At 36.5% G+C, this 26,782-nt stretch overlaps 3 protein-coding genes and 1 long non-coding RNA gene across 21 annotated transcripts in view; 1 reads left to right on the top strand and 3 right to left on the bottom strand.

Annotated features, from left to right (window-relative positions):
* Window positions 1-3,429, bottom strand: part of LOC128669643 (uncharacterized) — a 4,805-nt gene extending 1,376 nt beyond the window's left edge. The window contains exons 1-3 of one of the 2 annotated variants that reach the window (XR_008404669.1): window positions 3,301-3,429; window positions 987-1,226; window positions 275-487 (exon numbers count right to left, since the gene is read on the bottom strand). This is a non-coding gene — a long non-coding RNA (uncharacterized LOC128669643). Of the gene's footprint in view, window positions 1-274; window positions 1,227-3,300 lie in introns of both variants that reach the window. The other variant, XR_008404668.1, reaches the window with a different exon arrangement.
* LOC128669641 (muscle LIM protein 1) overlaps window positions 1-16,181 on the top strand; it is an 18,017-nt gene extending 1,836 nt beyond the window's left edge. Inside the window, exons 1-12 of one of the 16 annotated variants that reach the window (XR_010369880.1) lie at window positions 7,188-7,344; window positions 7,907-8,040; window positions 9,281-9,443; window positions 10,428-10,551; window positions 11,014-11,110; window positions 11,280-11,364; window positions 11,518-11,614; window positions 12,235-12,531; window positions 12,753-12,885; window positions 13,130-13,317; window positions 13,558-13,711; window positions 15,294-16,181. Coding sequence is in view for 9 of the 16 variants with exons in the window: in XM_053744599.1 (XP_053600574.1) it covers window positions 7,926-8,040; window positions 9,281-9,443; window positions 10,428-10,551; window positions 11,014-11,110; window positions 11,280-11,364; window positions 11,546-11,614; window positions 12,235-12,531; window positions 12,753-12,885; window positions 13,130-13,317; window positions 13,558-13,711; window positions 15,294-15,416 (1,548 nt within the window). In the remaining 7 variants the exon portion in view is untranslated. Of the gene's footprint in view, window positions 1-7,158; window positions 7,345-7,470; window positions 7,624-7,906; window positions 8,041-9,280; window positions 9,444-9,654; window positions 9,854-10,427; window positions 10,552-10,767; window positions 10,865-11,013; window positions 11,111-11,279; window positions 11,365-11,517; window positions 11,615-12,234; window positions 12,532-12,752; window positions 12,886-13,129; window positions 13,318-13,557; window positions 13,712-15,293 lie in introns of those variants that run through there. The other 15 variants (XR_010369881.1, XR_010369879.1, XM_053744599.1 and 12 more) reach the window with 15 other exon arrangements.
* Window positions 13,926-14,878, bottom strand: LOC128669642 (uncharacterized protein). Its single transcript, XM_053744600.2, has one exon. The coding sequence runs from the start codon at window positions 14,465-14,467 to the stop codon at window positions 13,958-13,960; it is 510 nt and encodes a 169-aa protein (XP_053600575.1). The 5' UTR covers window positions 14,468-14,878; the 3' UTR covers window positions 13,926-13,957.
* On the bottom strand, window positions 15,294-26,782 carry Xpc (Xeroderma pigmentosum, complementation group C). 2 transcript variants are annotated; one of them, XM_053744583.2, is made up of 10 exons: window positions 26,255-26,782; window positions 25,905-26,017; window positions 23,426-23,702; window positions 21,633-23,225; window positions 21,400-21,539; window positions 20,619-20,860; window positions 20,056-20,281; window positions 19,514-19,682; window positions 19,098-19,252; window positions 15,294-16,980 (listed from the first exon to the last, which is right to left on the bottom strand). In XM_053744583.2, exons 1-10 carry the CDS (start codon window positions 26,622-26,624, stop codon window positions 16,789-16,791), a joined length of 3,477 nt encoding a protein of 1,158 aa, XP_053600558.1. In that variant the 5' UTR covers window positions 26,625-26,782; the 3' UTR covers window positions 15,294-16,788. The 2 variants fall into 2 exon arrangements, with proteins under 2 accessions (XP_053600558.1, XP_053600557.1); XM_053744582.2 differs by having other exon boundaries at window positions 21,250-21,539; window positions 26,255-26,781.

Raw genomic sequence — 26,782 nt, 5'->3', positions numbered from 1 at the left:
ATCAATGAATCGTAAAACTTATATTATTTTTATTTGTATATAGCATACATCTACATATACTCCATACTTAACAGTATAAATTCGAAAGTCTGTCTATTTGTCTGTTCCGCTTTCACGACTAAACCGCTATACCGATTTTGATAAAATTTTGTATTCATATAGTTAAAGCAGTTTAAGACACCCGTTCAAATACATTTGAACAACTTATCAACAAAACAACAAAATACACTACAGTGTATTTTGCTGTTTTGTTGATAAGTTGTTGATACCTTACCTTTGGATACCAAGAATTGTTCGTAAGCATTCTGGATTCTGGAGCTAGAACGATGGTGTAGTTGCCAGGCAAACTCCCAGAATCGCAAGCATTCCGCGGACCAAAATAGACAGACGGCTTAAGCAACGCTACGTCCGTCTCCAATGATTTACATGCAGGATATCTTATTTTCTATTTGTCTTCTTATTCCTCATGCGAGTCAAAATGACTAAACTATAATGATGTAAAAGACAAAAACATGTTTTTACCAAAATTAACGGTGAATCTTCATCCGCCTAACCTCACTTTCGAAGGTAGTTGAATTATTTATTTATTTTAAACTTTATTGCACTTAATTGAAAAAAATACAAATAGTTGACATAACGCCATGTGGTATTCTCTATCAGTCAACCATATGTTCAAATATGTTTCTTTCCTCTAAGTACCTAATTGTTTTTTTGTTGAACATTTTTTGTTTCAAAGTTCTGCTGGAAAAAGATCATCCACGACGAATGCCATCCGTTTTCTCCGACTTAAGCATTGCTCGAACAATCCATGTTTGTGTCCATCGGACCCACGATATTAGCTTAGTATTCGTTGAGTGTGGTCCATTTATAATCTCGCTGAAAAGCATCGAATTCGTCGTGCTTTCTCTTCTTTGGTTTATAATTCGTAAACCTTCCAGTCAACTTCCATCAGATATATAATTATTAATTAGCTCAATCCGACTTACCTACGTATTATTGTCGATCTGAGCAACTGTCCATTCACAATGGTGCTGAATATCAAACACCAACAGGAAATCACGTTGATCGTTCTATTCTCGTGCTTTAAAAATATCTGGTTTCATTTCTGTAAAATTTCACCAGCCGCGCATAGGCAACATCCTTCAGAGATTATTTTGGGAAAAAGTTTCACGTTTTGTAATTCGTATCGGTTGTCACGTTTTAATTTGGAGCATTTTATACTCTCCCTGCGAAGTAGAACAATTTGATAAATTTGTTACTAACTTATTGCTGTCTCATGTTAGTTTTACAAAATGTTATTGGTCCAGCTATCCAATTCTATCTCGAAATTCGGTCACACACAATACGTGTAGTGAACTATAAGCTAAAATATAAAAATGTTTGATGCCTATGGAAATATATCAAACATTTTTATATTTTCTAATCGAGTGTGGTCTTTCTTAAAGTCAATTTGTGTCCCTGTTTGTTAAACTACTTAGGTATAAATAATAAAAAATATTCCAATGGGCTGTTTAAATCATCTCACTTATTGAATAAACCACGGTAGTTGAAAAGTACGAGTATTAAATTAGAATGTCAGCAACGTGGCCCATATTGCTTCGATTACGGCTCCTAGTGAAACCAAAGCCAGGTAAAACAAACATGTTCAAGTTTTCTGAAATATTAAAATCGTTTTAAATATAAACATACAATACCAAATAGAAGATTAGAGTCCGTTGGATTAAATCTAGTTCATTGTTTCAAATAAGAAAAAACTATCATTAAAACAAAAAAGAAATGAAAAATATGTTCTGCGTACTTAAAAAAATATCGATATTTTACAATGATTGATATAAGGTTGAGTTGCACCTCCGCGCAACTGACGTTTAGTCAAAATGGCGTACTTTGCTTTTTTCTGCACACGTTAAAGTTAACATAAAAATTTACGGTGCCACGTGCCTTAAGATTTTGGAAAAATAGTACTCCCATCCTATGTAAAATATTCTCTTCAAATAATTCCTTCAATCAACACTTCCTATTCAGGACTTTATTTAAAAAGTATCTAGAAACTTTATCAAAGCTCGAAAATAAATAAAAAAATACCAGTGTTGTTGTACTACAAAACTACATGTTGTTTATATTTAAATTCGTCAGATTTATTTTAGGAACTGTTGCAAATAGATGAGTAATTGTAAATAGATCAGTGATGTTGGGAACTACATTTAACGCGATTGTAAAATGTATCTCTTCATTATATAAAGGTAGGAAGTATGAATTAATTTTACTAAGTAATTTTAGACGACGTAAAATTAAATTCTTATTCTTTTTTGTTTTCAAACTTGGCGAATACAGGTAAAGTTAGCGATATAGTATCTACACTGTTAATATGTAAGTTAGTGCTCTACTATGACTATAACATATGTATGTATACTTAACTTTTTTACTAATAGTCGGGAAGTTATACTTTATCGCTAACTTTAACCATGGTTTTAACATACTACTACTAACCATGACTGAAAGCAGGTAGAAAAGTCCCTGGAACTAGAACATCCAAACTGAGTCATCCTCTAATACTTATATGAATTGATTGTTTTTTTTTTTAATTTATGTTCATAGATACTATGTCTATCTAAGCTATCTAAGTATGTTTTATATGTCTTTTGTACGTAATAAAGGTTTTTTTCAAAACTTTATTATTGTTAGAAGTAAATATTCAGATTTGGGTTTTATAAAAGGAACTTTATGGTAACCTATATATTGTGACATCTAGTATACAATAATATAATATGTAGTAGATCTTATTTATATTATGTTGGCACATTAGCACAGTAACACCTTGTCGTCGTTATTGATGTGATCACTCGAGGTCTCGCGGATTGACTTATTTTAATCACTATAAATCAAATTATATTTATGTTTCAAAGCTTATACAAATATGCAGCGAATACTGAAAATATTTATTTAATCATTTAAAATGTTAGACACGAAATGTTTTTGCGAAATTGTATGGATTGGTGAAATGTGGATAAGTCTTATGAAAATGTAGTATAATATTAGTTATAATGCCTACATATGAATGATTGTGTGTGCAAAGTGTGCGGTATGTTAGGAATAATTAGAATTGTCTCCGATTTTTGTTAAGTAGCTATAATAAAACATAAGAATGAACTTCACGGAAGTTGATGGTACATTTTTGTATCACCTAGGTTCTCTACTTAAGTTGGAAAAAATTCAGTGACACACATCTATTAAATGCAAAAAATATTAACTGAATTAATAAAAAAACAAAAAAAAAATTCTGAAAATATTTAGCTGATTCACCATAGCCCATCCACCAGCGTCTCCCGGTGTTCCACGCGGACTGATTGTTCATCTAGTGTTACATAGTCGTATTCTAAAAGTAGGGTATGAAATTTTGATATGGCGTAGGTGTGTGCGGCATGAGTAATGCTTCGGCCAGAGTGTGCTGAGTAACTGTTGGTTCCCGTGTTATTTTAGAAGCGGCCCACGCGCCATGGAGAGATCCACCACACCTGACTAGCAGTAAACACCTGAATGTTATTCAATCCTGAATCTATAACATTTCGTATGTTATAACAAAGTTTCGTTTATTGCAACGTGATTTATTTCACAATAAAACAAAAGACACGCTGATAGATTTGTTTGTTTGAAACTTTACTGTGGTTTTAGGATATTCACATTATTGGGTCATCATGATACGATATGATAATGCCACTAAGTGTTCTAAATTACAATCTTTTTCTCTATTTTGTTATGGCTATAACCTAATGTGAGATAGGTGTGTGGCCACTTTTAGTATTTGTTATTAGCATGGACTATCAAGACTCTTTTTCATCTCAGCGCATTCTCAGTTTCTTCAACAGACATGAACACCTGTGCCCAGGCTCCAGATTTTTACACTTTGCACCGTCGTCTGCGGACGAATTACGGTAAAGACGAAATGTCTCAGTATAGAAGATTGAGATTTTTTTTATTTTTAATGGATTAAGGAAAGACAGATGATGAGTTTAGTTCCACAAAATATAATTCCAATGTGAAACAAATAAGCATTTTTTTAAGTATGCGGCATGTAATTACGCCCTGACAGGTGTTTGCTCCCGGTCGGCGACTGGGAATCAAAGGCGATCGAGATATGGATAAGCTTGATAACGTGCCAGCAACGATTTTTAACGTGCGACCGTGCGACATTTTTCCAAGAGTATTTCACGGTCATAATATATTTTATGTTAGAGGTAATAATACAAAGTAGGACGAAAATAGGTGTGTTCTAATACACGTGGGGTGGTGTAGACATGTTTAACAAACTCTTCTAAATTTTGAGATTATTTGTATCTATGGATACGTTGTTGATTCTGGATAAATTACAGCAGAAACACAAATTAGTCTAAATAGACGAACGGATCCTCAGAACTGACAGGATGAAAATCCTTATTACAGCCTTTATTTAACTTGCAATGGATGTAAGTAAGTAGATATGTAGGTATATTCGGGTGGAATATTGTAACTCAATTTTAAAGCAGATTATCTTCAACCGATTGACTGGTGAAATTTTGTAAACACGTTTAATTTGGATGAAAATGCATTATTATGATAAGCATGAGCAGGTGGTCTTCCGACGAGGGAACTCCTCAACGGTTTACTGCTCGGACATGATTTTTTGTCACGCATAAGGTCTCTCTGACAACAATAAAAGTTTGTGTCAAAAATGTCGTTGTTGGTGAATAAAAAATTTTGAATTTTATCATGTATATACCTAAGTACTTGGGAACACATTTTCGTAGTAATTCAATGCGTAACTTAAATAAGCTTAAAACTCAAACCCTGTGAGGTTTTTTAAGTGCGAGGTCACTTCAGTGTCATCATTTGAATAAATCATGCGACCTTTTATAATACAACCTATTGTATTTGCACAATAACATAAAGGTATTGACGACTATTATAATAGGTGATGACTTATTATTTGTCTCTATCCCTCAAATAAGTCAAATATTTTCTCTTCTTTTTTTACGTAATCGTTGTTACATAAAATCGTTGAATGAACAGAATTTCATTGAATTGTTTAGCATAATCCGTAGGTACAAGCTGTTTACATTTTTAATTATGTTAAAAATAAAATATTGTAGTGAATTAAAGTACGCCAGACCTTGAAGTACATACAGTGCCCTTTGGCGCAAACAATTTATGTTATGACATCCAGCCATATGGTCGTCAGAATCAACTGCACCATATACAGAAACATGTATGGGTTTAGACATGCAGGACTGACACGACTCTGAGTCATTTGTTATGAGTATCGGTGTTTTAACCCCGTATCAGGAACTTCGTATTAATCCTTACAAAACAAATAACCCGATAGAATTAACTAGTACATCTAGGTAATCAAATCATAGTTCACAACCTAAAAATATGAAATTATTCTATATAATATAACCACAGTAAATAAAACATACCTACAACTAAAATGGTCAAAAACTAGCCTTCATATAAAAGTATCTCCAAATTGACAACCATGAAGTTATTTTTATTAAAATATTAATAGATAAACAGGTGTGCTAAAGTTGGCAGTGCGGGCTGTGATGTGGCTGGTACTGGACTAATTGTAAACGTAATAAAGACTATGTTTTGTATGCTATTTCTGGCGACATGAGTGTATTCACATATCTTGAATCATAGTCATATTTTATGGGATTCGTACTACCTGTTCAATATACAAAATAGTCAGATGGGAGAGATTTGAAAAAAAGGCCAATTGAAAAAGAAAAACATGAATTCGGAACAGTTTAACTTCGTTAAGTTTAACTATATGCATAGGTAGGTACAAAATTTCATCAAAATCAGCGGTTTAGGTATGCAAGAAAATATGGAATATGGACTAGCCTAATATAGTGTTTACTTTCGGTCCTTAAAAATTAAAAGCTTATTTACAGTATTATTAGATATTATAATGTACACTTACTTACTAATTTTTTTAAAATACATTTATTTCTTATATTTGTGTAATACCACATTAAAGATTTTACTACCTCTATTAGGTTTATCGAAATACTTATTTATTTCACTTATCACTTATAATTATCATTACAGGTAACCCTATTTCGATAGTGAAGTCTCAAAACTATTCAATTACTATTAGGTATAACATATAAACCTTAACAGTGAATATGTATTAACAAATAAATGTCAATTACCATAGTTTAACAACAATTACCTACTTCATGCATGGTCTTATGATTTAGAAAAAATGCTTACTATATTATTGTGTGGAATCAATTTGGATCGATCTAGGTAACCTTCATGCATCCTGAGCACTTTTTTAAATTATCTGGGATACTATACAGTTCGTTTTTCATTTAAATTATCCGTTTCGGAGTTAGATAGCATTTTTCTTATACGTTTTTTGTAATAACATTTACATACAACAGGTAAGTACTTTATGAAATTTTAAACCCATGGCTGGGGCCGTGAGTTTGTAAGAAAGGAGTGATGAAAGGACACAGGAAGCGAGAAAGGTCATAAAGTGGAAAACCACTGTCTACCTACCTCCACAAAGAACAGGCATGCAACTATTTATGTGTTTAGATTTGGACGAACCTAAATTTTATTTCTGACAAGCTTAAGCTTACATATAAACCTGTCTGCACAAGACGAAGCGTTTGTCATCCGAATTATGATAAATATGGACAAACTTACTTGCCAAAATTATGATTCAAGTATCTTCCTTGTTTTATTTTAATCATTCATGATGTGATTTGAGAGCATGACTGATATATTTGTAATCATGTGTGACAAGTATTTATGAAAAAAATGAAGGAAAACATATTACCAATGGTACGTAGGTAAAATAGGACGTATCTATGTTATCTTAGTGGTTCCAATTCTACAAGTACTTTTTGAGGACAACATAATGATATAGGAAATTACTTTGTGGGTATTGTGGTAGACTTGTAGGGCACGCGACTAGGCATTGAGGAAAATAAATTATTGGTAAAAAGCACGAGGCGTGGCGAACAAATTATTGAACTTGGCAAGAAAAGTATAAACTATGATAAATGTGAAGTTTAGGAAAACATAGAGTCATCCGCCTTAACTTAGGCTACATGTTAAGAGGTTACAAGGGGTAAGTGGGTTAAGAAGGATCTGATGGGGGTTGTGTGAGGGCGGCTGTGGTGGCGAGGGCGGATCCAGGGCGCCCCTCCACTGGGGCCGTGTGCAACTCATGAATAGACTACGGTAGCGCGCTGCCCTCGCGCATCACTCGACCTCCGCGCACCGCAGTCTCGGCATATCCGCCCTGAACTGTAAACGCGTTCGGGAGCTCGACTCTCGTAGCGAATCGACGAACAGGTCCGTGATCCGGTGAAAGTCGTCTCTCATGACATAAGTTAAACAAAATAAACACGCGTGAATCTGCGGCTTCTTCCTAATGCGAACTATTATTAGCGATGCAACGCACTCCAGCGTAATTTTACCTGAACGCCCCAAATTAGGCGCGCAAGCGCAGCGGCCCACGCCCGCCCTAACTTCCATGTGCTACATTCTTTACGTTTCCGAGAGTTCAGCATTCGGAGGAAGTCCGCGCAGCTAACACATCGTTCGGTACATGTGCTTGTTGAGCAATAAAGTGTCAGTTCAGATGCGAATGAAACGGTGCAGGCGACTTGGATTGCAGCCAGCAATCGCTGCATTAACTAGAGCAAATTCTGACATCGCATTCATCGTTTTACTTTACCCAACGAGGATAGTGGATTGAATAGTGTGATCGGATCGAGCTCAGTGATCTAGAAAATAAGTGCAACAAAGTTTCAGCAGGTGTTTGAGTTGTGTCATCCAAGTCGCCTGAACCAGTGCTACGCGTGTGGATAAGTTGATATGTGACAGCCACTTGAACTGGTAATATTTGTTTCAGGATAAGTTAAGCGAGCACAATGCCTTTCAAACCAGCAGATAATCCCAAGTGTCCGAAATGCGGCAAGTCGGTGTACGCAGCCGAGGAGCGAGTGGCCGGAGGGCTCAAATGGCACAAGATGTGCTTCAAGTGCGGTATGCATTATTAAATTACATTTATGAAATAAGTTACCATAAACGTAGCACTGAACATACAGAAAACATATATGTTTGCTTACCTACTTGTTTGCATGCTATAAAATGTAAAACATTTTGAAAGGAATTCGCTCTGTAATACTTTGGACTAACCTATGAACAGATTTTAGTAAACCGCGTTATGTAGATTACGATAGTTACATTACGAATTCTATTTTCGAAACTTGTATAAACCAATGTAACCATCGGAAAAACTATCCTATCATTTACAAAAAAATACAGCCATATTTTACATATTTATTGCACTACCAAGGTACCGAAATGATGATTGTGTACGTGGATGAGGTCATCGAACGGGCCTATCTAAATAAAAAAAATATGCAACGCGAATAAACAACTTCCATCATAAAGATGGCCAACAAACAATAGTAAATTTTTGGTGGTCGTATTAAAATTCAATTGAGTATTTAAAACAAAATACCATAGAAAATTGATTTACCGATTATTATTTCTTTTCATTATCGGTAAATGACTAAGGAACGCTTAGCCTAGGCATCTGATAGGTAACAATTGCATTTACAAGCAGAGTTGAAATCAGGCAAGCGGCCTGTTGTAAAACTGCCGAATCTTCAAAATTTTTTGGGTTATTTTTTACACTCGCCCCGTGCATCACGGGGTCACCATTACTTATAATGCAACCGAGAACATGCGGATAGACATACATTTTATTCCAAAACATTATTCTATATAAATGTAATAATAAAAGAAAATAATAAATGATTTAGAATAAGATTATCCTAAAAATCGTAGGTTTTCTATAGGTAGCATTTTCTTTATTTTTATACTGATTTTGATGATTTTTTATTTGAAGTAAAATTGTTCTAGACCGATTATATTTTTTATATTGAAATTTATTCCTGCACATAAGTATGAGTTATTCTAAGAATAAATTTTTCCGACCGATATGAGAAATAAATAATATATAATTCAGCGGTTTTCCGACATTGGGGCTTTCAAGAAGTGTTTATAGATTTCTTAAAAAGTCAGTTGTCCGGCTAACTGACGTCCAAGGACTGTGATTTACCATCAACCTGCATGTTTTGTTCATTTGCGTAAAAAAAAACTCGGTTGGATAAATATTGCATTCAGCCCCAAAAGGATACCTATGTACAAAGGAGTTCATATCATTCACACTCCTAAGTATACATTAGATAAATGTGCCATTTTGTATTTAATTTAGGATTGTGCCAGAAATTGCTGGACTCCACCAACTGCTCAGAACACGAAGGTGAACTGTTCTGCAAAGTGTGCCATGCGCGCAAATTCGGACCAAAAGGCTACGGCTTCGGTGGTGGCGCCGGCTGTCTGTCTATGGATGCTGGTGAACATCTGAAGGCTGACCAGTAAGTAGCACGTACCCTCTCAGATCTCCCGCCGCCCGCGCCATTGAGGGTCTTTCCTTATCTATGGTCGCCCTAGCGACCGGCCTCCGGGCCCGTGCGTAACAACATTAACCGCGTGTACATAAAACTCATAATTTGGTAGAAAGCGCGCTCAGCTGTACATTACGCGCTGCCTGACACGTGCATGATCAGTCCGTTTATGTCGAAACAGGTAAAGCGCGCGAGCAGCCGACAGCAGCTAGCGGGTCGCCGACACACATCTCGGCCAACCAGCGGCACTACGTGAACGCACGCCACTGTACTTTAATTAATTTAGTTAGGGTTAATTATTTATCCGCTATCGCTTAATTTATTTTGTTTATCGAACTTTTATGAATAAGTTTAAAATTAAATAAAAGAGTCGACTTCCATACCTGAATTAGCTGATTATGTCGGAGCGCGGTCGAAGCGGCGCGTGTCCGATTGGCGCATATGAGGACACCTCTCGATTCGATCGCGCTCCCACCTGTAGTATTCTATCCCTCCCTTCCAATGGGGTGACCCGAAAACATCGGAGCAACGGTGAGAAACCAATGTGAAAGCCTCAGCACGGCTTGTGGCCTCGCTCCAAACGCACCTAGAAGGCATGCTACAAAAACTACCTTCTGTCTTAATAATTTTCCTCGCTACTTACACTCTAACTCTTGCTAACGCTTCTTACTTAGCTTAAACTGATAGTCGATTTATGTGATGGGATAAGGAAAGCGCCCTCTATGTTGATACCTAATGCTAGCAAGGCCGGTGCGGAGCGGGCGGCCGGGAGCCCTTACCTTCTCCCATTACGGCGGAGGTGCGCCGCCGGCAAGCTTCGCGGTGTGGCCGGTGCTAGTATGTAGTGGACCGGAGTGCTCCGGCGCCTCACTGGCTTCTAACTACTCTTCTATCAACGTTGCTCGATTGCCATAGGTACCCTTTGAGCAGTCAATGATATTTGTTTATGTACAGGGACGTAAGAACCAACGGAGCATGCCTTGAGCCTCGAGTCATCGCGAAGGCCCCGCCTGGTGAGGGTTGCCCCCGCTGCGGCGGTTACGTATATGCCGCTGAGCAGATGTTGGCTCGTGGGAAGGTAATGGCCCATTCATTGACTTCTCCTATTTTCACAGACTCATTCATCTGCTTATAATTTTTTTATTTATAATTAGAATTTTACCAACTTTTGTTCACGGCTTCACTCAATGGTATATTAGGATGAAATTTTCGTGACTCTCTTTGAAAAACCATGTACATTTAATATAATTATGTAATCGCTAATTAAATCTTATGCAAATATATTATCTCTTAGGGCTATCACAGAAGATGCTTCAAATGCTTAAATTGCAACAGAACTCTTGATTCCATGATGCATTGTGACGGACCAGACAGAGAAATTTATTGTCGAGGTATTTGCCATTATGTCGATTTCCCAGCAAAAAGCCCAACCTTGAACTGTTTGTGCATTAACTATCATAGTCATCGTGATAACTGTTTGCACCTTATGTAGTTGACATGTCCTCGCATGCATCGTTCCTCACATTGACTGTATGTACAGGCGTGGCACAGGGAGTGCTTCAAGTGCGGCGACTGTCACAAACGCCTGGACTCAACCAACTGTTGCGAAGGCCCAGACAAAGACATTTACTGCAAAGGTTTGTGCCACTAACACTACATGATTAAAAATTTCTTTCTTTCAATTTAGCTATCAAACTTTCAGCTGTTAGACAAAAGCAAACATTATTACATAATAGAATTCAAGTTTAAGTCCAGCATGGTTATCCTGGTTTGTATGTGATTTTAATTGTATGTTTTTCTCTTTAGTATGTTATGGGAAGAAGTTTGGTCCTAAGGGATACGGGTACGGAAAGGGAGCTGGAGTGTTGCAGAGTGACCCTTACGCCAATGGGTAAGAAAACCTAATGCATAGGCACAAGATTTACTCATCTGGCGAGGGCACAGCTTTTCTGTAAGATTCATGATAATCTTCAAATGATCATATTTTTATGCTGTGTACTCCTCAGGTGTTTGTAATAATGTCGCTTCTTTGCTTTTGCTGTAGGATGCTACGCACAAAGATTTGGTCCTAGAGGGATTGGACACGGGGGGATGTCATCCCTGGGTCTTATGTGTGATATAAAGGACATGGAGTGGCAAAGGTATATGATCGAATGGTTTATCACAAAGAACCCTGACAGGATGTAGTCTATAGGACTATAAATCTTTACGACACACTAACCAAATCATCTAACAACATATTTGCTTAATAGAAGCTTTAGCAAATTATTTTATGTTTTTGTTATGTTTTGAAATAACATTCATTTACCTACTTATTTCATCATGTACAATGGGAGTTCACTAATGTTGTGTTTTCATATGTTACGTATAAAAAGATCTCAGGTTACAAGACAGGTTCAGGTTATTTCCATCGCGCAGTCACTTTCATAAAAACAGCTTATAATACAAACAAGAGATGGCACGCTGCCAGATTGAAAATAGAACAGTCTCTGCGCTCTCGAACGAACTAATTTTAATATCGGCGAGACGGGCACGCAAGTTTCGAGTTTATCATGTAATCTGTGGTAAATCCCTTCGTATTTCTTGCTCATTTATTAGGACATGTTAGATCACCTCTGTTAAGTAATTCAACACTCCTTTCCCACATGCTATTTTAATCAATTCATTCGTGGTAAGTTTGTAAAATGCGTGACCATTGTATATTAAGTAGCAAAGCTTATATTTTAGAAGTAAAGCAACTAATGTACGATCGATTTTCCAGTGATCAAGCACCCAAGACCACGCTAATCGACACTGCGGCTATTAAAGCTCCCCCAGGCAAGGGCTGCCCACGTTGTGGTGGGGTGGTATTCGCAGCAGAACAAGTTTTGGCGAAGGGTCGCGAGTGGCATCGCAAATGCTTCAAATGCCGCGACTGTACCAAGACGCTGGACTCAATCATTGCCTGCGACGGCCCAGACAGTGAAGTATACTGCAAGACTTGCTACGGCAAGAAATGGGGACCTCATGGATACGGATTCGCTTGCGGATCCGGATTCCTGCAGACTGATGGATTGACGTGAGATTATCTTCCTTTGCATATTATTATTCTTCCATATCCTTCCTTTGCCAATTCATTTCTATCAAGGAAATAGCCGACATTCCCACGGGCTAGACTAGAAAACTTTCGAATGAGAGATGCTACCTCAAATTAATTACAGTAGATTTGTTGCCCATTACATCAATGGTTTTTCTAAAAATTATTTTCGTTGTTATATGGGTTGGTTTATCAATCAACAGCGAGGATGAAATCTCCGCCAACCGCCCTTTCTACAACCCTGACACGACGTCGATCAAGGCACCCAAAGGGCAGGGTTGCCCACGATGTGGCGGCATGGTCTTTGCGGCGGAACAACAGCTGGCTAAAGGAACTGTAAGTTCCCTATTTTTATGTCCATCTGAAAAGTTGATGCGACCAAAAACAGGCTCTCTAAGGCCTAAAAGTCGTAGCTCACTGATAGTTTGTCTGTTGATGCTTTAAAATAAGTTTTCTGAGCGTGAGTTTCGAGTGTTGTACAAGTCATAAAACCTTGACAGTTAAATGTTTAAATGAAAATAGGAATGAAAAGAGAATAAGATTTTAGGGGCATACCTAATAATTTGTTTTGTTTGACTAGATGTGGCATAAGAAGTGCTTCAACTGTGCAGAATGCCACAGGCCTCTGGACTCAATGCTGGCTTGTGATGGCCCTGACAAAGAGATCCATTGCAAGGCATGCTATGCGAAGCTGTTTGGGCCTAAAGGATTTGGTTTTGGTCATGCACCTACCCTAGTATCCACTGATGCTGAGCCCACCATTACATAGTAAGTAAAATATATGAAAATGTTTTTTTTAGTAATATTTATTTCTGTGACTAACTTTCCTAAGAGTAAATTATCAGTAATTTTCTAAACAATGCTTAACATTAATGCTAAGCTATTATAACACTAAATTTATTTTTTGTATCTATTTATTTAGTTAATAACAATTATTTAAAGAATCACAAATTTTAGATTATTATTTAGAATTGTTTTAAATTTTAAAGTCAACTTCTTGTTTAACAGCACAGAACAACTTCCATTCACTGGGCAGAAGGCGGCTAAAGGCCAGGGCTGCCCTCGATGTGGATTCCCAGTCTATGCTGCAGAACAGATGCACTCCAAGAATGGCACATGGCACAGAAGGTGCTTCTCATGTGCGGATTGCCATAGATCTCTTGTAAGTATTAATACCTGAACTGTATATTATGTATACATAAGGTTCAAAAATATTCTGCAGATCGTAATGTTGATAAGAAACACTTTGGTGATACAATGGTGTGCATGGTGTGGTGTTACTGCAAGCTAAATACTTATATTTACAAACCTCAATTTCAACAAGTTTGTGGGGTAACCAGGACATTTTTCAGGCAGTATGAAATAAAAATAAAAAAAGTAATTAAGAAATGTATTACTTACATAATAATTAGATTTGATTAGTTTTTAAATAACTACGATCATCATCTTCCTCCTTCTCTAAATGTGTGTTGAGAAATTCTTCTACAGAGTCTGTGTTCCATTTTTCGATCGCCACAGTGTCCTTTACAATACCGTCTTTATCTAGCAACTTTATAATGGGGTCTAGGCCGCGAACATATTTGATTTGCAAGTTGGGAAACTTTGCAGGCCGGTCACTTTTAACAAATGCTTGAATTTGAGGATACGCCGGAAACTTGCACGTACAGACTTCTAGTATGGCACGCGCATATTTCTTTTGTTTTGGGGCAGATTCGTCATTATGACAACATTCCTTGCAATGGACTACCAGGTCATCTAAGCTGAAATCTTTCAATTGATCACAGGATGAACAGAGCAAGTTAGCTTTGATGAATCCTAGGGATGCACAATCTTCTGTTGAAAACTCTGGTCTGCTTTCTTGAATAGCAAATATAATCAATAAAATTGAAATTGCCGTGTTAATTATATTAAAAACCATGATTTATACTTTTGTTAGATTTTATATTTATTCTATTTGATTTGATATTGATTCACTCCACTTGGAATACTCTCATTTGTGGAAATTGTTGATTTGAATTGGCAACTGACATTGATAGAAATTTGACGTTGACGTTTTGCTTTTTTAATATTTACATAATTTTCAATGCCAGAGAATAGAGAAAAAACCGGCCAAGAGCATGTCAGGACTAACGAAGGGTTCTGTAGCATATATTTAGTTATATAAAGGCATATCCGCACACAACTACAGTGCCGGCACGTGCCAATCAGTAACGTATCCGTCAGTGTCCAAAAATGATATTGTACTATACATTTGACGACCTCGTTGGTGCAGTGGTAAAGTGCTTGCCTCTGAACCGAAAGGTCCCGGGTTCGATCCCCGGTCGGGTCATGACGGAAAATGATCTTTTTCTGATTAGGGTGTCTTGGATGTTTATCTATATATGTATTTGTTATAAAATATAGTATCGTTCAGTTGGTATACCATAACACAAGTGTCGAACTTACTTTGGGGCTAGCTTATTATTTATTTTATACGTACTCGTCAGTGACAGTAACGTTCAGTGATGTCAGTGTGCGCCAAACGTTTACTGACACTGATGGATACGTTACTGATCGGCACTGTGCCGGCACTCTTGTGTGCTGATAGGCCAAACCTATACGATAGGAAGAACTTGTTTTGCATGCATATTGCTACGGAACCATTCGTGAGCTAGTCTGACTTGATCTTGGCCGGTTGTTTAATGACAGTTATTTCAATACTTTTTTATAATGACATGTTTAATACTTTTTATTTCTTACTTCAGGATTCCACCAACTTGAATGACGGACCCAATGGTGAAATCTACTGCCGAGGCTGCTACGGCAGGAACTTTGGTCCGAAAGGTGTTGGTTTCGGAATGGGCGCAGGCACATTAACCATGGCATAATTTTACTATGAAGCTGGACTTCATAGGGAAAGAAATTGAGTAAGGTAGCATGAAAGGAATTTAATCTATTGTATATTGCTACCCGTCTGTTGATCTTTTCATCATACCATTTATTAAACTGGTGTTAATAATGGTTGATACTACCCAAAGAGACTAATGATAGATAAATGATAGGTTTATATGATTAAGTGCAACTATTTTGTTATGAAGATATAAATTAAAGGTTACATTCCTTTCATATATGTACAAATTCGTGCTCGATGTGTCTGGGCCCTTAGTTTATACATTCGTCATAAAATATTGTAGTAAGTAAGATGCATAGACTCTAACGTAGGCCTAAGAAATATAAATTAAAAAAATTAAAAAAAAAATCGATCAAATTAAAATAAATAAAAAATGGCATTGTGAACAAATTTACCTATCATTCGATCGCATCAGCGATGGGAAGGTAAAATAAAACTATCCTGTAAACGCGGATAAGATTGCAAATAAGCAATCGTTTCGACCGACCAGATCTTGCTGTTAAGGTCTGAAGTGTCTATACATATTTTTATACACAATTGTATTGTATATAGTTTTATCGTATCTTATTATATACTGCTTGCACAATGAGCTGTGCATAACTAAGTAATGCTTTGGTGCTTTTGCTATGTAACATACACAATTTATAAGATGTAAACATTAAGACAGCTTATTGCACATGATAAATATTATATGAATATGGTATAATTTACAATTTTTTATTGAATAAAATATACATTTGAATTGAATTTTCATTTATTAAAACATTATTTGTAAACATGCTAACAATATTAGTAGTAAAAACTGATAAATATTAATGAGTTGAAAGCACAAAAAATACGATCATGATCACATTCAGGTTGTATGAAATAGGTTAACACAGCAATTTGAACTCGATAACCTCGTATCCTAATAGGCGGTCCTGTGATGATCATATGGTAAAAATAACCCAAGTAATTAAACGAGTTATGATAGCAAATGTATGTTTATGGAAGCAGGAAACGCCTTTGCCCAGCCCTTTGCCAGAGCACAAACTGGGCTTAAAAAAATTATAACAAAAAAATTAAGAATCTCTACAAGCACTTGGTGCTAATTTAAAAGCTAATCAACAAATCCATCAGTAGCTGTGCTGCAATTAAACCTGATTTTCCAAACACTAGAACAATATAATTACAATTACTTATTAACATAATTTTGAGGTAGAAATATGAAGTACAGCTGAACTGAGCTAAACAACTATATAATAGCCAGGTGTTAATGAAAACTCTTCATAAAGTTTTACTTTAGTGATTAAAGATTAGACCAATCAAACATTTAAAATTTCACTTGATAGCCGTGTCACACACTTTTTTCACTTCTTCTTAACAACCAACCGCGGAGCCTTGACTTTCTTCTTGGTTTCTTGAGAAGTGGTGGGCTCTTCAAAGCCGTACTTGCACTTGAGTCGCTCTCTGATAAACAGACCTCTAATCAATCGCCTCCAATTGCCGTACACTCTCGCTTCCATCTTTTCAATTTCTCGTCGTTCTTGTTCCTCTTGATCCTGAAAATTTAATGTTTTAACTTTTTTAAATGTAACATAAATTTATATGTAACTGTAAGATAACTTTATCAGAAGTACGAGATCATATTCCTAGTCTTTATCCTTTTTTACACCAGTGTTACGTCTCACCCAGCAAGTTGTATTATGGATCATCATCCATACCCTCGGGAGTGGAGGTTCAGCAGGGCGACCCATTGGGACCATTGTTATTTAGTCTAGCTATCAATAAAATGATATCTTCCCTAGAGTCTCCGTTAAATATATGGTACTTGGATGATGCGACCATAGGCGGCAGTTTTTCTGTGGTGGAGAGAGACCTTCGCACCCTTGTAGCTAGATTCAGGGACATTGGCGTAGAACTAAATGGGGCGAAGTGTGAACTGATTGCTCTCCAGCCTAGTTCTTTGAATTTTAATAATTTCCAGAAATTACTGCCGCGTTTGAGATTGATAAAGGCAATTTTAGACTATTGGGTGCTCCAGTATTTGCTGATGCCAATCCTACTGCCATCAAAAACAAACATGAAGTTATTTTAAAGTCAGAAGCTACTCTGAAGGATCTTTCCGCACACGTAGCGTTAACTTTATTCTTGAGCTGGCTTTCTATGCCTAAGTTGACCTACTCTTTGAGCTCCAGTATGGCTATTTCCTTCCGAAGCTAATAATTTGGACTCCACCATTAAACACATTCTGGAATCAAATTTAAACGTAAGTCTGAATGATAGTCAGTGGCAACAAGCTGCTTTACCAGTTAGACATGGTGGTCTCGGAGTACGTGGGGTGCAAGAGACAGGGGTACCAGCTTTTTTGGCCTCTTCATATGGGGTAAAGAGTCTAGTCACTCGATTGTTGTCTCAAAATGGTGGTGAAATATTGAGTTGGCAGAGTGGCGGGTTCGATTCCTTAGGCAGAGTATTCCAGATCTACCACATGTGCAGAGGAAATGGGATGATATGCTCACCAAATTTAAAATTGATGATATGACGATTAGAAGTTCCAACGTTGATTTGGCCAGACTAAAGGCAGCTTTATCTCCCGAATCCGGTGCATGGTTTCATGCACTACCGTCTCCCCAAATTGGCACGTTAATGGACGATAATTCGTTACGTATAGCTGCTGCTCTTAGAATAGGATGTGACATATGTGAACCACATCGATGTGTCTGTGGAGCGTCTGTAGATTCTGTGGGACACCATGGGCTTACTTTGGCCGATGGCTTGACTTTGTTCCCTGGCATAAGGGACGATGTTTGCTTTGAGACGCAACGTGTGTAAGTACGTTTGCCGCTTCTCATATCAGAAATTCCGTTCGTAAGGCGGGGTCAGCAGCGGACAATGCGGCTAAACAGAAACATGCTAAATACCAATTACTAAAACCGTCATATATTTTTGTACCGGTAGAATTTGAGACACCCGTGGTGTTTGGGGGGCTGAGGCGAAAACATTTATTGGAGAATTAGGTCACAGGGTACCAGAAAGGCTAAATGATAGGCGTTCTGTATCGTATCTGTCTTAAAAACTCTCCATCGCCTTACAATGTGGCAATGCAGCCAGTATAATGGGAGTTTGATGCGGGGTGGCCTGTTAAATTAATAAAATATTTGACGAAGCATGCATTTCTGTACACTTTCTGACGAAGCATGTTGCGGATATTTGAAATTGTATGAAAAATTAAATTAATAAATCCTTATATAACGTTTAATAAATTATTAAGTTAAGTTTTTGTAATCAACCTATATGCAAATATGAATTATGGGAAACCATGTAGATACCGACATAAGTCAGGATTGAATGGATGAACAACAAACTTTCTAGAATGAATTAATGTCTTTATTATCGATATTACGGTTACCATATGTGGCATACCAATGACAAAGAAAACTAAATGGGGACAGGCTGGCGTACCCAAACAAGATAGATTGCCACAACTTCCCGATCCATCTGTTTTAGTCGGTCGAAAGATTAGAGCATTTTGTCCAGTTTCTTCTCGTATATTTCTAATATTCATTCTTATTTGAGCGAAACAAAAGACAATCTCTCTGCCTACGTTGGACAATATCAGTCTCTGACAAATTGCAAATTTGTCATGCGTTTCTGACATACAGAGAATAAGCCGCACCTTGTGCCACGCGTCAGTGACGAGCTGCTGGAACTCCTGGCAGACCACAAACCCACTATACACGGGGTGCGACCAGCCGCCGTTGAAGTCGAAGCCCGTCATAGCTGGGGCGCAGTCCACGTTCAGCTTCTTGCAAACTTTGTTCAGACCCGGTACTGGAATATCATACAAACTTTCCTAAAAATTGGTAATTTTAAACTTGAACATATATTTTATAGCACACAAAAAAATTATGATAAAATATGTACAAGTAGCTTTTGCCAGCAACTCCACTAGTGGCAACTTATGTTTGACACCGAGTTATGACCGATATTGATGAAATTTGGAATAGTCACACGTGGAACACCATAAATAAGAGCCTAGTTGTTAAATCCCGTAGTAATTATATTAGCAACTATAAATTAATAAACACTTACAGTTTATATGAACTGTTCCTTTAGGAAGCATACAATCTTTGAACAGCTCGACATTTCCGTACGCGTTCCGGGGCACGATGCCATTCTCCGCGCTCGGGGGCTCGTAGTCCTGCACCTGCCACGGCCCGAATACCTCCAGAGGCTTGTCTGTGATTAGCTTGTTCGATAGCTGAACACAAAAATTGCAAATTTAAATTTTCTTTTAAAAGCACGTGGTGACATACCAATATAACATACAAATAATAAAAGCTTTTGGCATGCGAGAATCGGAAGTGTAATCAAATAAATATACATTTAAAAAAAAAATAATTTATAAACTAATTTTTCGTGTAATATTGCAAACTATAAATTTAATCATTTTTTGGGAACACACTTCCAGGATCCCTTAGTATAAATTAGGTTGAATTTTAAGGTAGCGGTGGCTGGCTTAGGTTTCAGCTCTGAATTTGGTCTAAAAAAACTTTGGGCTCGTCAAGATAAGATTTAATTTTCCTTCTCATCGCACAAAAATCCAAAATAAAAGACCATTAACCGGTACATACTCTATCCCATTTCGGCCTGGCCTTGACGACCTTATAAGGCTGTTCGGCTAGTTTGACGACCTTGGCCTCCTTGAGCCAGGTGTCCCTTGAGCGACACGTGTGCACGCAGCGGCGGCTGTACACGGGCTCGCCGCGCACGAAGCCCAGCGCGGCCGCGTCGGGCGGGTAGATCGCCTCGTACTTCAACAGGTGGCGCTTTAGCGCGTATAGCGGGTGGTTTTTGTACCTAGAATCAGTTTTTAGATGAGTATTTTCTGGGACAAACTTTCGTTTGTTATGAGTACACTAAATTATAATATATTTATATAAATCATTATAAGGACTTATCAATCTAAACAAATGTTTCATAATGTCATCAAATTAATCTAATAAACACCGCCGTTTCCAAAACCAATCTAAACCAAGTAAAAAATATGTATTATACATACATAGGCTAACCAGACTATAAAAGTCTGTTGTACTTATCTCTTAATATACCAACGGTATCTATTTTTAAGGTCTCCGAAACCAATACATTGCGGGCCAGATGTCCGGAACTTCATTTAAAAGAAATAGGTACTCACTCAGAAATACTCTTCGGCAAGGGCGCTTCCAGCTGCATTCTATCCAAATATTCATCCTCCTCCCGGTCCCGGGCGTCGCGACGTCCCGCCCAAGGCGTGGCGGCCGCGTCCCACCAGCGCGGGTCGACGCGCAGCTTGCGGGTCGCGGTGCTCCAGTGCGGGACGTAGCGCCGCGTCACGTCCTTCAGGTTGTTGTTGTTGTCCCACCCCACCACGTAACACACCGGATGCGTCGCGCGACCCTAATTATACTATATCATTAGTGGAAAAAATCTATGATGATCTATGAAATATATACAATGCAATTTATTATATAAAACTAAGATATTTCAGCGGACCCTGAGTAAGAGATAAACCGGCTAAGGTTTTTGCAGTTAAATAAAACATAAAAAATGAAGAAGATTTTCACTCAAACATACTATTTGTTGACTGAAAGTAAATTACTTAATGGTTTATGGACTTCATTTTTCTTTGAAAGGAAACCCGCATAACCAGAGATGGGTTACTCTAGGTTCTCTTACTTTTGAGTAAAGTCAGAATAAATTGAAATATACTAAGCATAAATAAGACCATGTAATAAAATACTTCTATATATAAAAACAACAATAATTTTCATAAATATTAAACTTACATAAATGTATTCAGGGCAATGCAATTTTCCGGATATAACATCAACAGAAATCCATTGTTCAAGCTCTTCAACGTAAACCTCACACCAGATATCCATCTTGTTCTTTGAACTGTCCTCATCAGATGAAAGAACACGGCGGTCTTTACTTACTGTACTTGGTTTTCTACTAGTAGATGCTTTTGGACTTATTTTTGTTGGTTTGAAGTCTTCATCACTGTCCAGGTTTTGTTTCTTTTGATCTTCTTCTGGCAAAAAGTCACTGTCTTCATCTGATACATTCTTAACTTTACCTATAAAACAAGTAGAAAAATATTTTTTTTTGTGTTATTATATTATTATATTAGTTTTACTATGAGGATAAAATTTTATGGTAAAATATATACCCTTAACTATCCGCTGTTTGGCATCATCCTTTGCCTCTTTAACTCTTGTCTTAATGATGTTCACCAAATCTGCAGTAACATCGCCTTTAGGTTTAGTTCGCTTTTTAGCGAGATCTCTGTGGCTAACCCTTTGGTTGACCTGTGTGTCTATTGCATTATTTGATTTAACACTTAATTTAGGTATCTTACTTTCTACAATTTTCTCATCACTATCACTAAAATATTTGCTTTTTTCAACAGAATTCCCCGGAGCACTTTTTGTTCTTGATTTATTTTTATTATTTGATAGTTTGTTACTACACTCAACTTGCTTGGTTAATAAGGAAGGACTTGCTGTTTGAGATCGTTTTCTGGATAATCTTGAAGGGCCTACTTCTTTTGTAGATTTGTTATTACAAAAGAATTTACTGGAAACATTATTTTCATCCTCATATGTCACCACAATTTTTGGTATTACTTCTTTTTTTGAATCACTTGATGATATTTTGTTTTTTGCAGAATCTTTATTTAACAGATCTTTTGATACAGCAGTTGTATCATTTCTTATATTTTTCGAGTTTCTGGTTTTTCTTGGAGAAAGCTCCTGGGTTCCTTTATCTATAGAAAGTTTGCTTCTGTTCTTTTGTTGTTTTAGTTCAGAATCATTCAGCTGTAAATCTTTATTCTTTTGTTTTTTATTAATGGCAACTTCGACACTTTTCTTATCACCTTCTCTTTTAGTACTTTTACTTTTAGGAATAGGACTTGGACTTTTTCGAGACCTTTTAGGCGGTGATACATCTTCTTTGCTAGCCACTTCAGCATTATTCACACTTTTAGCTTTCTTACCTGTGGTTCTTGTTTTTGTAGATAAAATATCATCATTTCCATCTAACTGAGTGATATTTTCATAATCACTATCACAAAATGAATCATAATGACCATCTAACTGATAAATTTTAGGGCTTTTTTCATTCTTTTTGCTCTTATCATTAGTTTTATTACCAGCTTTACTAGATTTTTTAGTATTTTCATTAGAAGAGGTCTCCTCTGTAGCTATTTTCGGTTTTGTTGACAATGAACAGAGCTCTGATACAGGTGGTTTGATGGGCAATGTGACAAAATTGAACATAACTCGACATTGTAGACCCAGTGCTCTCAACATTGCAATGAAAATAAATACAATATACTTTTTTGCAGTAGCCACTTTTTTTTTCATTTGCCCAGTCAGTATTTCCTTCAAAGGTGGTGCCTTTGGACGAAATTTATCTTCGTTTTTGTCTTGTTTTAGAACAATTTTATCTTTATACCATGTTGTTATCTGTTCCAAGTACTTCATGTCTACTCTTTCACCTGGATAACATTCTTTTGAAGGCACCAAAGCTAATGCAGATGCCAATATTTCCTGATCATTTAAGACACGACTAACATAGTTGCCATGTCCTAACCAACAAAGGACATGTACTTTATGCATATAAACCTGGTGTTCTTTCTTCACCCTGTTGATTTTACGTTTCATCATCATTTCAACATCAATCTTCTTACTTTTTCTACAGACTGAATCTGGTATATCAACAATGAGTTGTAATCCTTGAGCAGGTATACCCTTCTTTTCTGAAAAGCAGACAGTGTTTTTACACAATATATTTTACTTAGACAGTAAGTAGAAAATATAGTATTTAAGGATTTAATATAAAGATGAAAAGAGTTGACTTAAATATTTTTATTAATTTTATTCCCACGGATCTCAGGGGCAATTCATATACCGATATGGATTAACAAAATATGCTTAACATGTAAGAGTGAGTACATACCTTTCACCTCTTCCCAATCATCCATCTCTGAATCACTGTCATCTTTGACTTTTCTACTTTTAACCTTTTTCTTTGGTGTAGGTTGAGTAGAAACATTTGGCACCTCTTCACCAAGGGCAAGTAAATCTTTAACATCAGATTCTGCATTTTCATGTTGAATATTATAACTCTGTATTGAGGCCTTCGTTTCTTTGATCTTGTTGTTATAGAGCTCTAATTCCAGGAATGTTTTCTTTGCGATGTCTGCACTATTTTCTTGAATATTGCTGGAGAATACCTGGAACACAATTTCTCTTGATTATAATTATTTGTTGTATAATATTACATATGATAGGTGTAAGTTGTAAATAAATAACACTAACAGAAATATTATTTGAGGATTGCTCAATGCGCCAATTTGGGGAACTAAGTGAAATTGCCTTAGAATGGAATTACTACGAGAGGATTGACTGATCATCACCCATCTGGTATCTGCACTGGGTTCCCGATCCATGAAATGGAAAGATATATGCCATCAAAAACATGTTGTAAAAAACCCAAGTCTCGCAGCTCAGTTTTACTTTTCTACTGCAAAAAGTTGTGACATCCATGTTACCAAGATTAATTTATTTACTCCTTATTTAAAGGACCTCTTAAGTTATCACGCAAGTTATTATCAGTTCAATATTAATTTTTTTTTTGCTCAACTTGTGGGTGCACTGCGTTTCTACCAGATGTTAAAGCTAAAAGATGTGGTTACCAATAAATGAGGGACATGAAGTGTATAATTACATTTAATATATACAAGGTATTTGGTCAATTGTATATAAAGCAAGCCACGACAAGGGCATACCCCGAGGGTCATATAAGTAGTATGGTGATGAAAAAAAATTATATCTTGTAATATTTTTTCCATAGAAAAATAAAAAAACTATATTTTTTTTTGTGACATCCCTAAACCTAGAAAAGGACAGCTATACATGGTGTACCACCCGCAAAGCGTCCGTTAAAACTCCTTTTAAGTTCTAGTCTCCTAGTACAATTCAAACTTGTGCCTCAAAATGTTTCAAAAACATACCTAATTTTCCTTTGAATACGCCGCCTTTGATGACGTCGCGCACACGGGCGCGCGCGCTCCCCCTATAGCCGGACGACGCGACCTTGACACTACACAATTTTTAATAAACACTTTCAATACTAATCTTCAACACATTCGTTTAACACAACCAAGGCATTTGGCATAGACCGCAAATTACAAATGTCCGACTATGCCGACCCTATGCCACCACGACGAGCGGCTGATAGGTCACCGTCACATGTTCCAACAAACATACAAACATCATCATAATCTACTACACTACGTACACTACTAATTAGTGTCAAAAAACAAATAGTCTGTTTCGACACGACGACAATTTGAAATAAAATATCACGTCATAACACGTCGACGTTTCTCAATCGACTGATGAAAGGTAACTACTTCCGGCAGTCCAGGATTCCAAAATGTCTGTCCGCCTAGTACCTATTTAGAGCTCCTCGCGCTAAATGTGAAAGAATCATATATTTGTGTGTTTCTTCCCCAGCCGCGTCAGAGCAGAGGGTCAACTTGCCTACTTAATCTTCTACTCTTCGCACTGTATGTTGTTAGACCATCATCGCTAAAACCGCTTTCCGAGATTACTCTAAAATGCAGCAGTGTGTGAACAAGTAATAGCAAAAAAATTAAATAAATAAAGTACTCATACCATACCATACATCTCCATACTTAAGTATTTTTTTTAAATTATTAACATCAATAATAATTTATTTCATTAATTGAAAAACGTAAACAACAAACTACAAAGATTTCACATCAAACTTTTTTATGAGTAGATAATAATAAATCATACAGAACCATGGAATCCACTAAAAATAATAGGCAATATTTCACTCCATCCATCTCTTTCTATCCTATTTCTTTCACATTCACACAGGCACACACATTATTTTAAAGATCATATTTGCAGAAGAGATATTCCATAATTTGTACCTAATTGTTTACTTTGTTATAATTTTAAAAGTTTAATTGCTTCAATTGTCAATAAGATAACATTTCTTATTATTGCTTTTACTTACATTTCCAATAGAGACAGTTCCATAAAAGCGATTTTGCATGTGTTTCATAATTTAAAAAATAATATTGTCCTCTCAGAGAATCAACTATCTTAGCCATAAAAGCCATGTTTTGAATTTTCATCATCATAATTTGCACCAATCCTGGTACTGAGGTCAATGAACAATAAGTTGTACAGATGAATGAAATCAATAAATAAAATCTGTTCCAGGGTTGGCACTGGACTAATTTTACCATAATCTAAATTCTAATTAACTCCCATTGTGATGTTTTTTCCACATAGAAATATTTTTCTGAGAAAGTGGATATGATACCTATCTACCATTTTCGGCTTTATATACCATTGACCAAACACCTTGTATATATAAATTATCATAATATACTTACATCTTTGTAGTCATTGAGCTCTTTGTCACCATCAGAGTTATGCAGGTGAGATGTACTTGCAGCCAAGATATGTTTTATAGATGATGGTTTAGGAGATTCATCATCACTGCTATCTGAAAAATGAAAAGTAAAAATGGATCAACTACAACAGGAAGGTAGAAATAAACTTGCATCTTCATACCAATAGAAATTTCTTGAATGGATCAATAAAAGAAAAAAGTTTTTAGTAATAGTCACAATATTCATTGTTGTTGTTTATTATGAAGTATGTTATTTCATAACCAAACAAATATATTGTGAAATCAAAAATAATATTTGTGCTTTTATATTTTTAGGTAGTACACACTTACCACTTTCAGATAGATTTAATGTAGATGGCAATAATTTATCAGCATCAGTGAGATCCTTGACTGAAAATAGAACTGGATCATTTTCGTTTGCTGTGTCGTCTTCGTGGTCTCCGGTTGAGGTTTTGCTGATCTTATTTATAAAAGTTTTGGCAAATTTAGGTCGTCTTTTGATAAGAGATGTACATGGCTTTTTCTTGGTAAATTTAAAATCATCTCCTGAAGATGATCCAGCATCTTCTTCATCGTCCTCGCTACTTGATTCCTCTGATATTTTTGCTTCAGAACCGGAATCACTAAAATCACCAGTTTCTTCTTCGCTGTCACTGTTCTTATAAACTGTTTTTATTTGTTTTTTTCGGGTGGTAGGCATTTTGTATTAGTTATGTTTATAAAAACAACAATAATATCAATCAATCAACATGTATCAAAAATTCAAATCAGAAGAAATAAGATAACTTGTGTTTGTTTCAATAGTTTTGTATCTTATAGGATCATAGATTTGTATAGAGCGCGAAGTTTGTCAGTGTC

This window comes from Plodia interpunctella, chromosome 4, assembly GCF_027563975.2.
Source record: "Plodia interpunctella isolate USDA-ARS_2022_Savannah chromosome 4, ilPloInte3.2, whole genome shotgun sequence".
Lineage (NCBI taxonomy): Eukaryota > Metazoa > Arthropoda > Insecta > Lepidoptera > Pyralidae > Plodia > Plodia interpunctella.
This window is presented reverse-complemented; position numbering and strand designations above follow the sequence as displayed.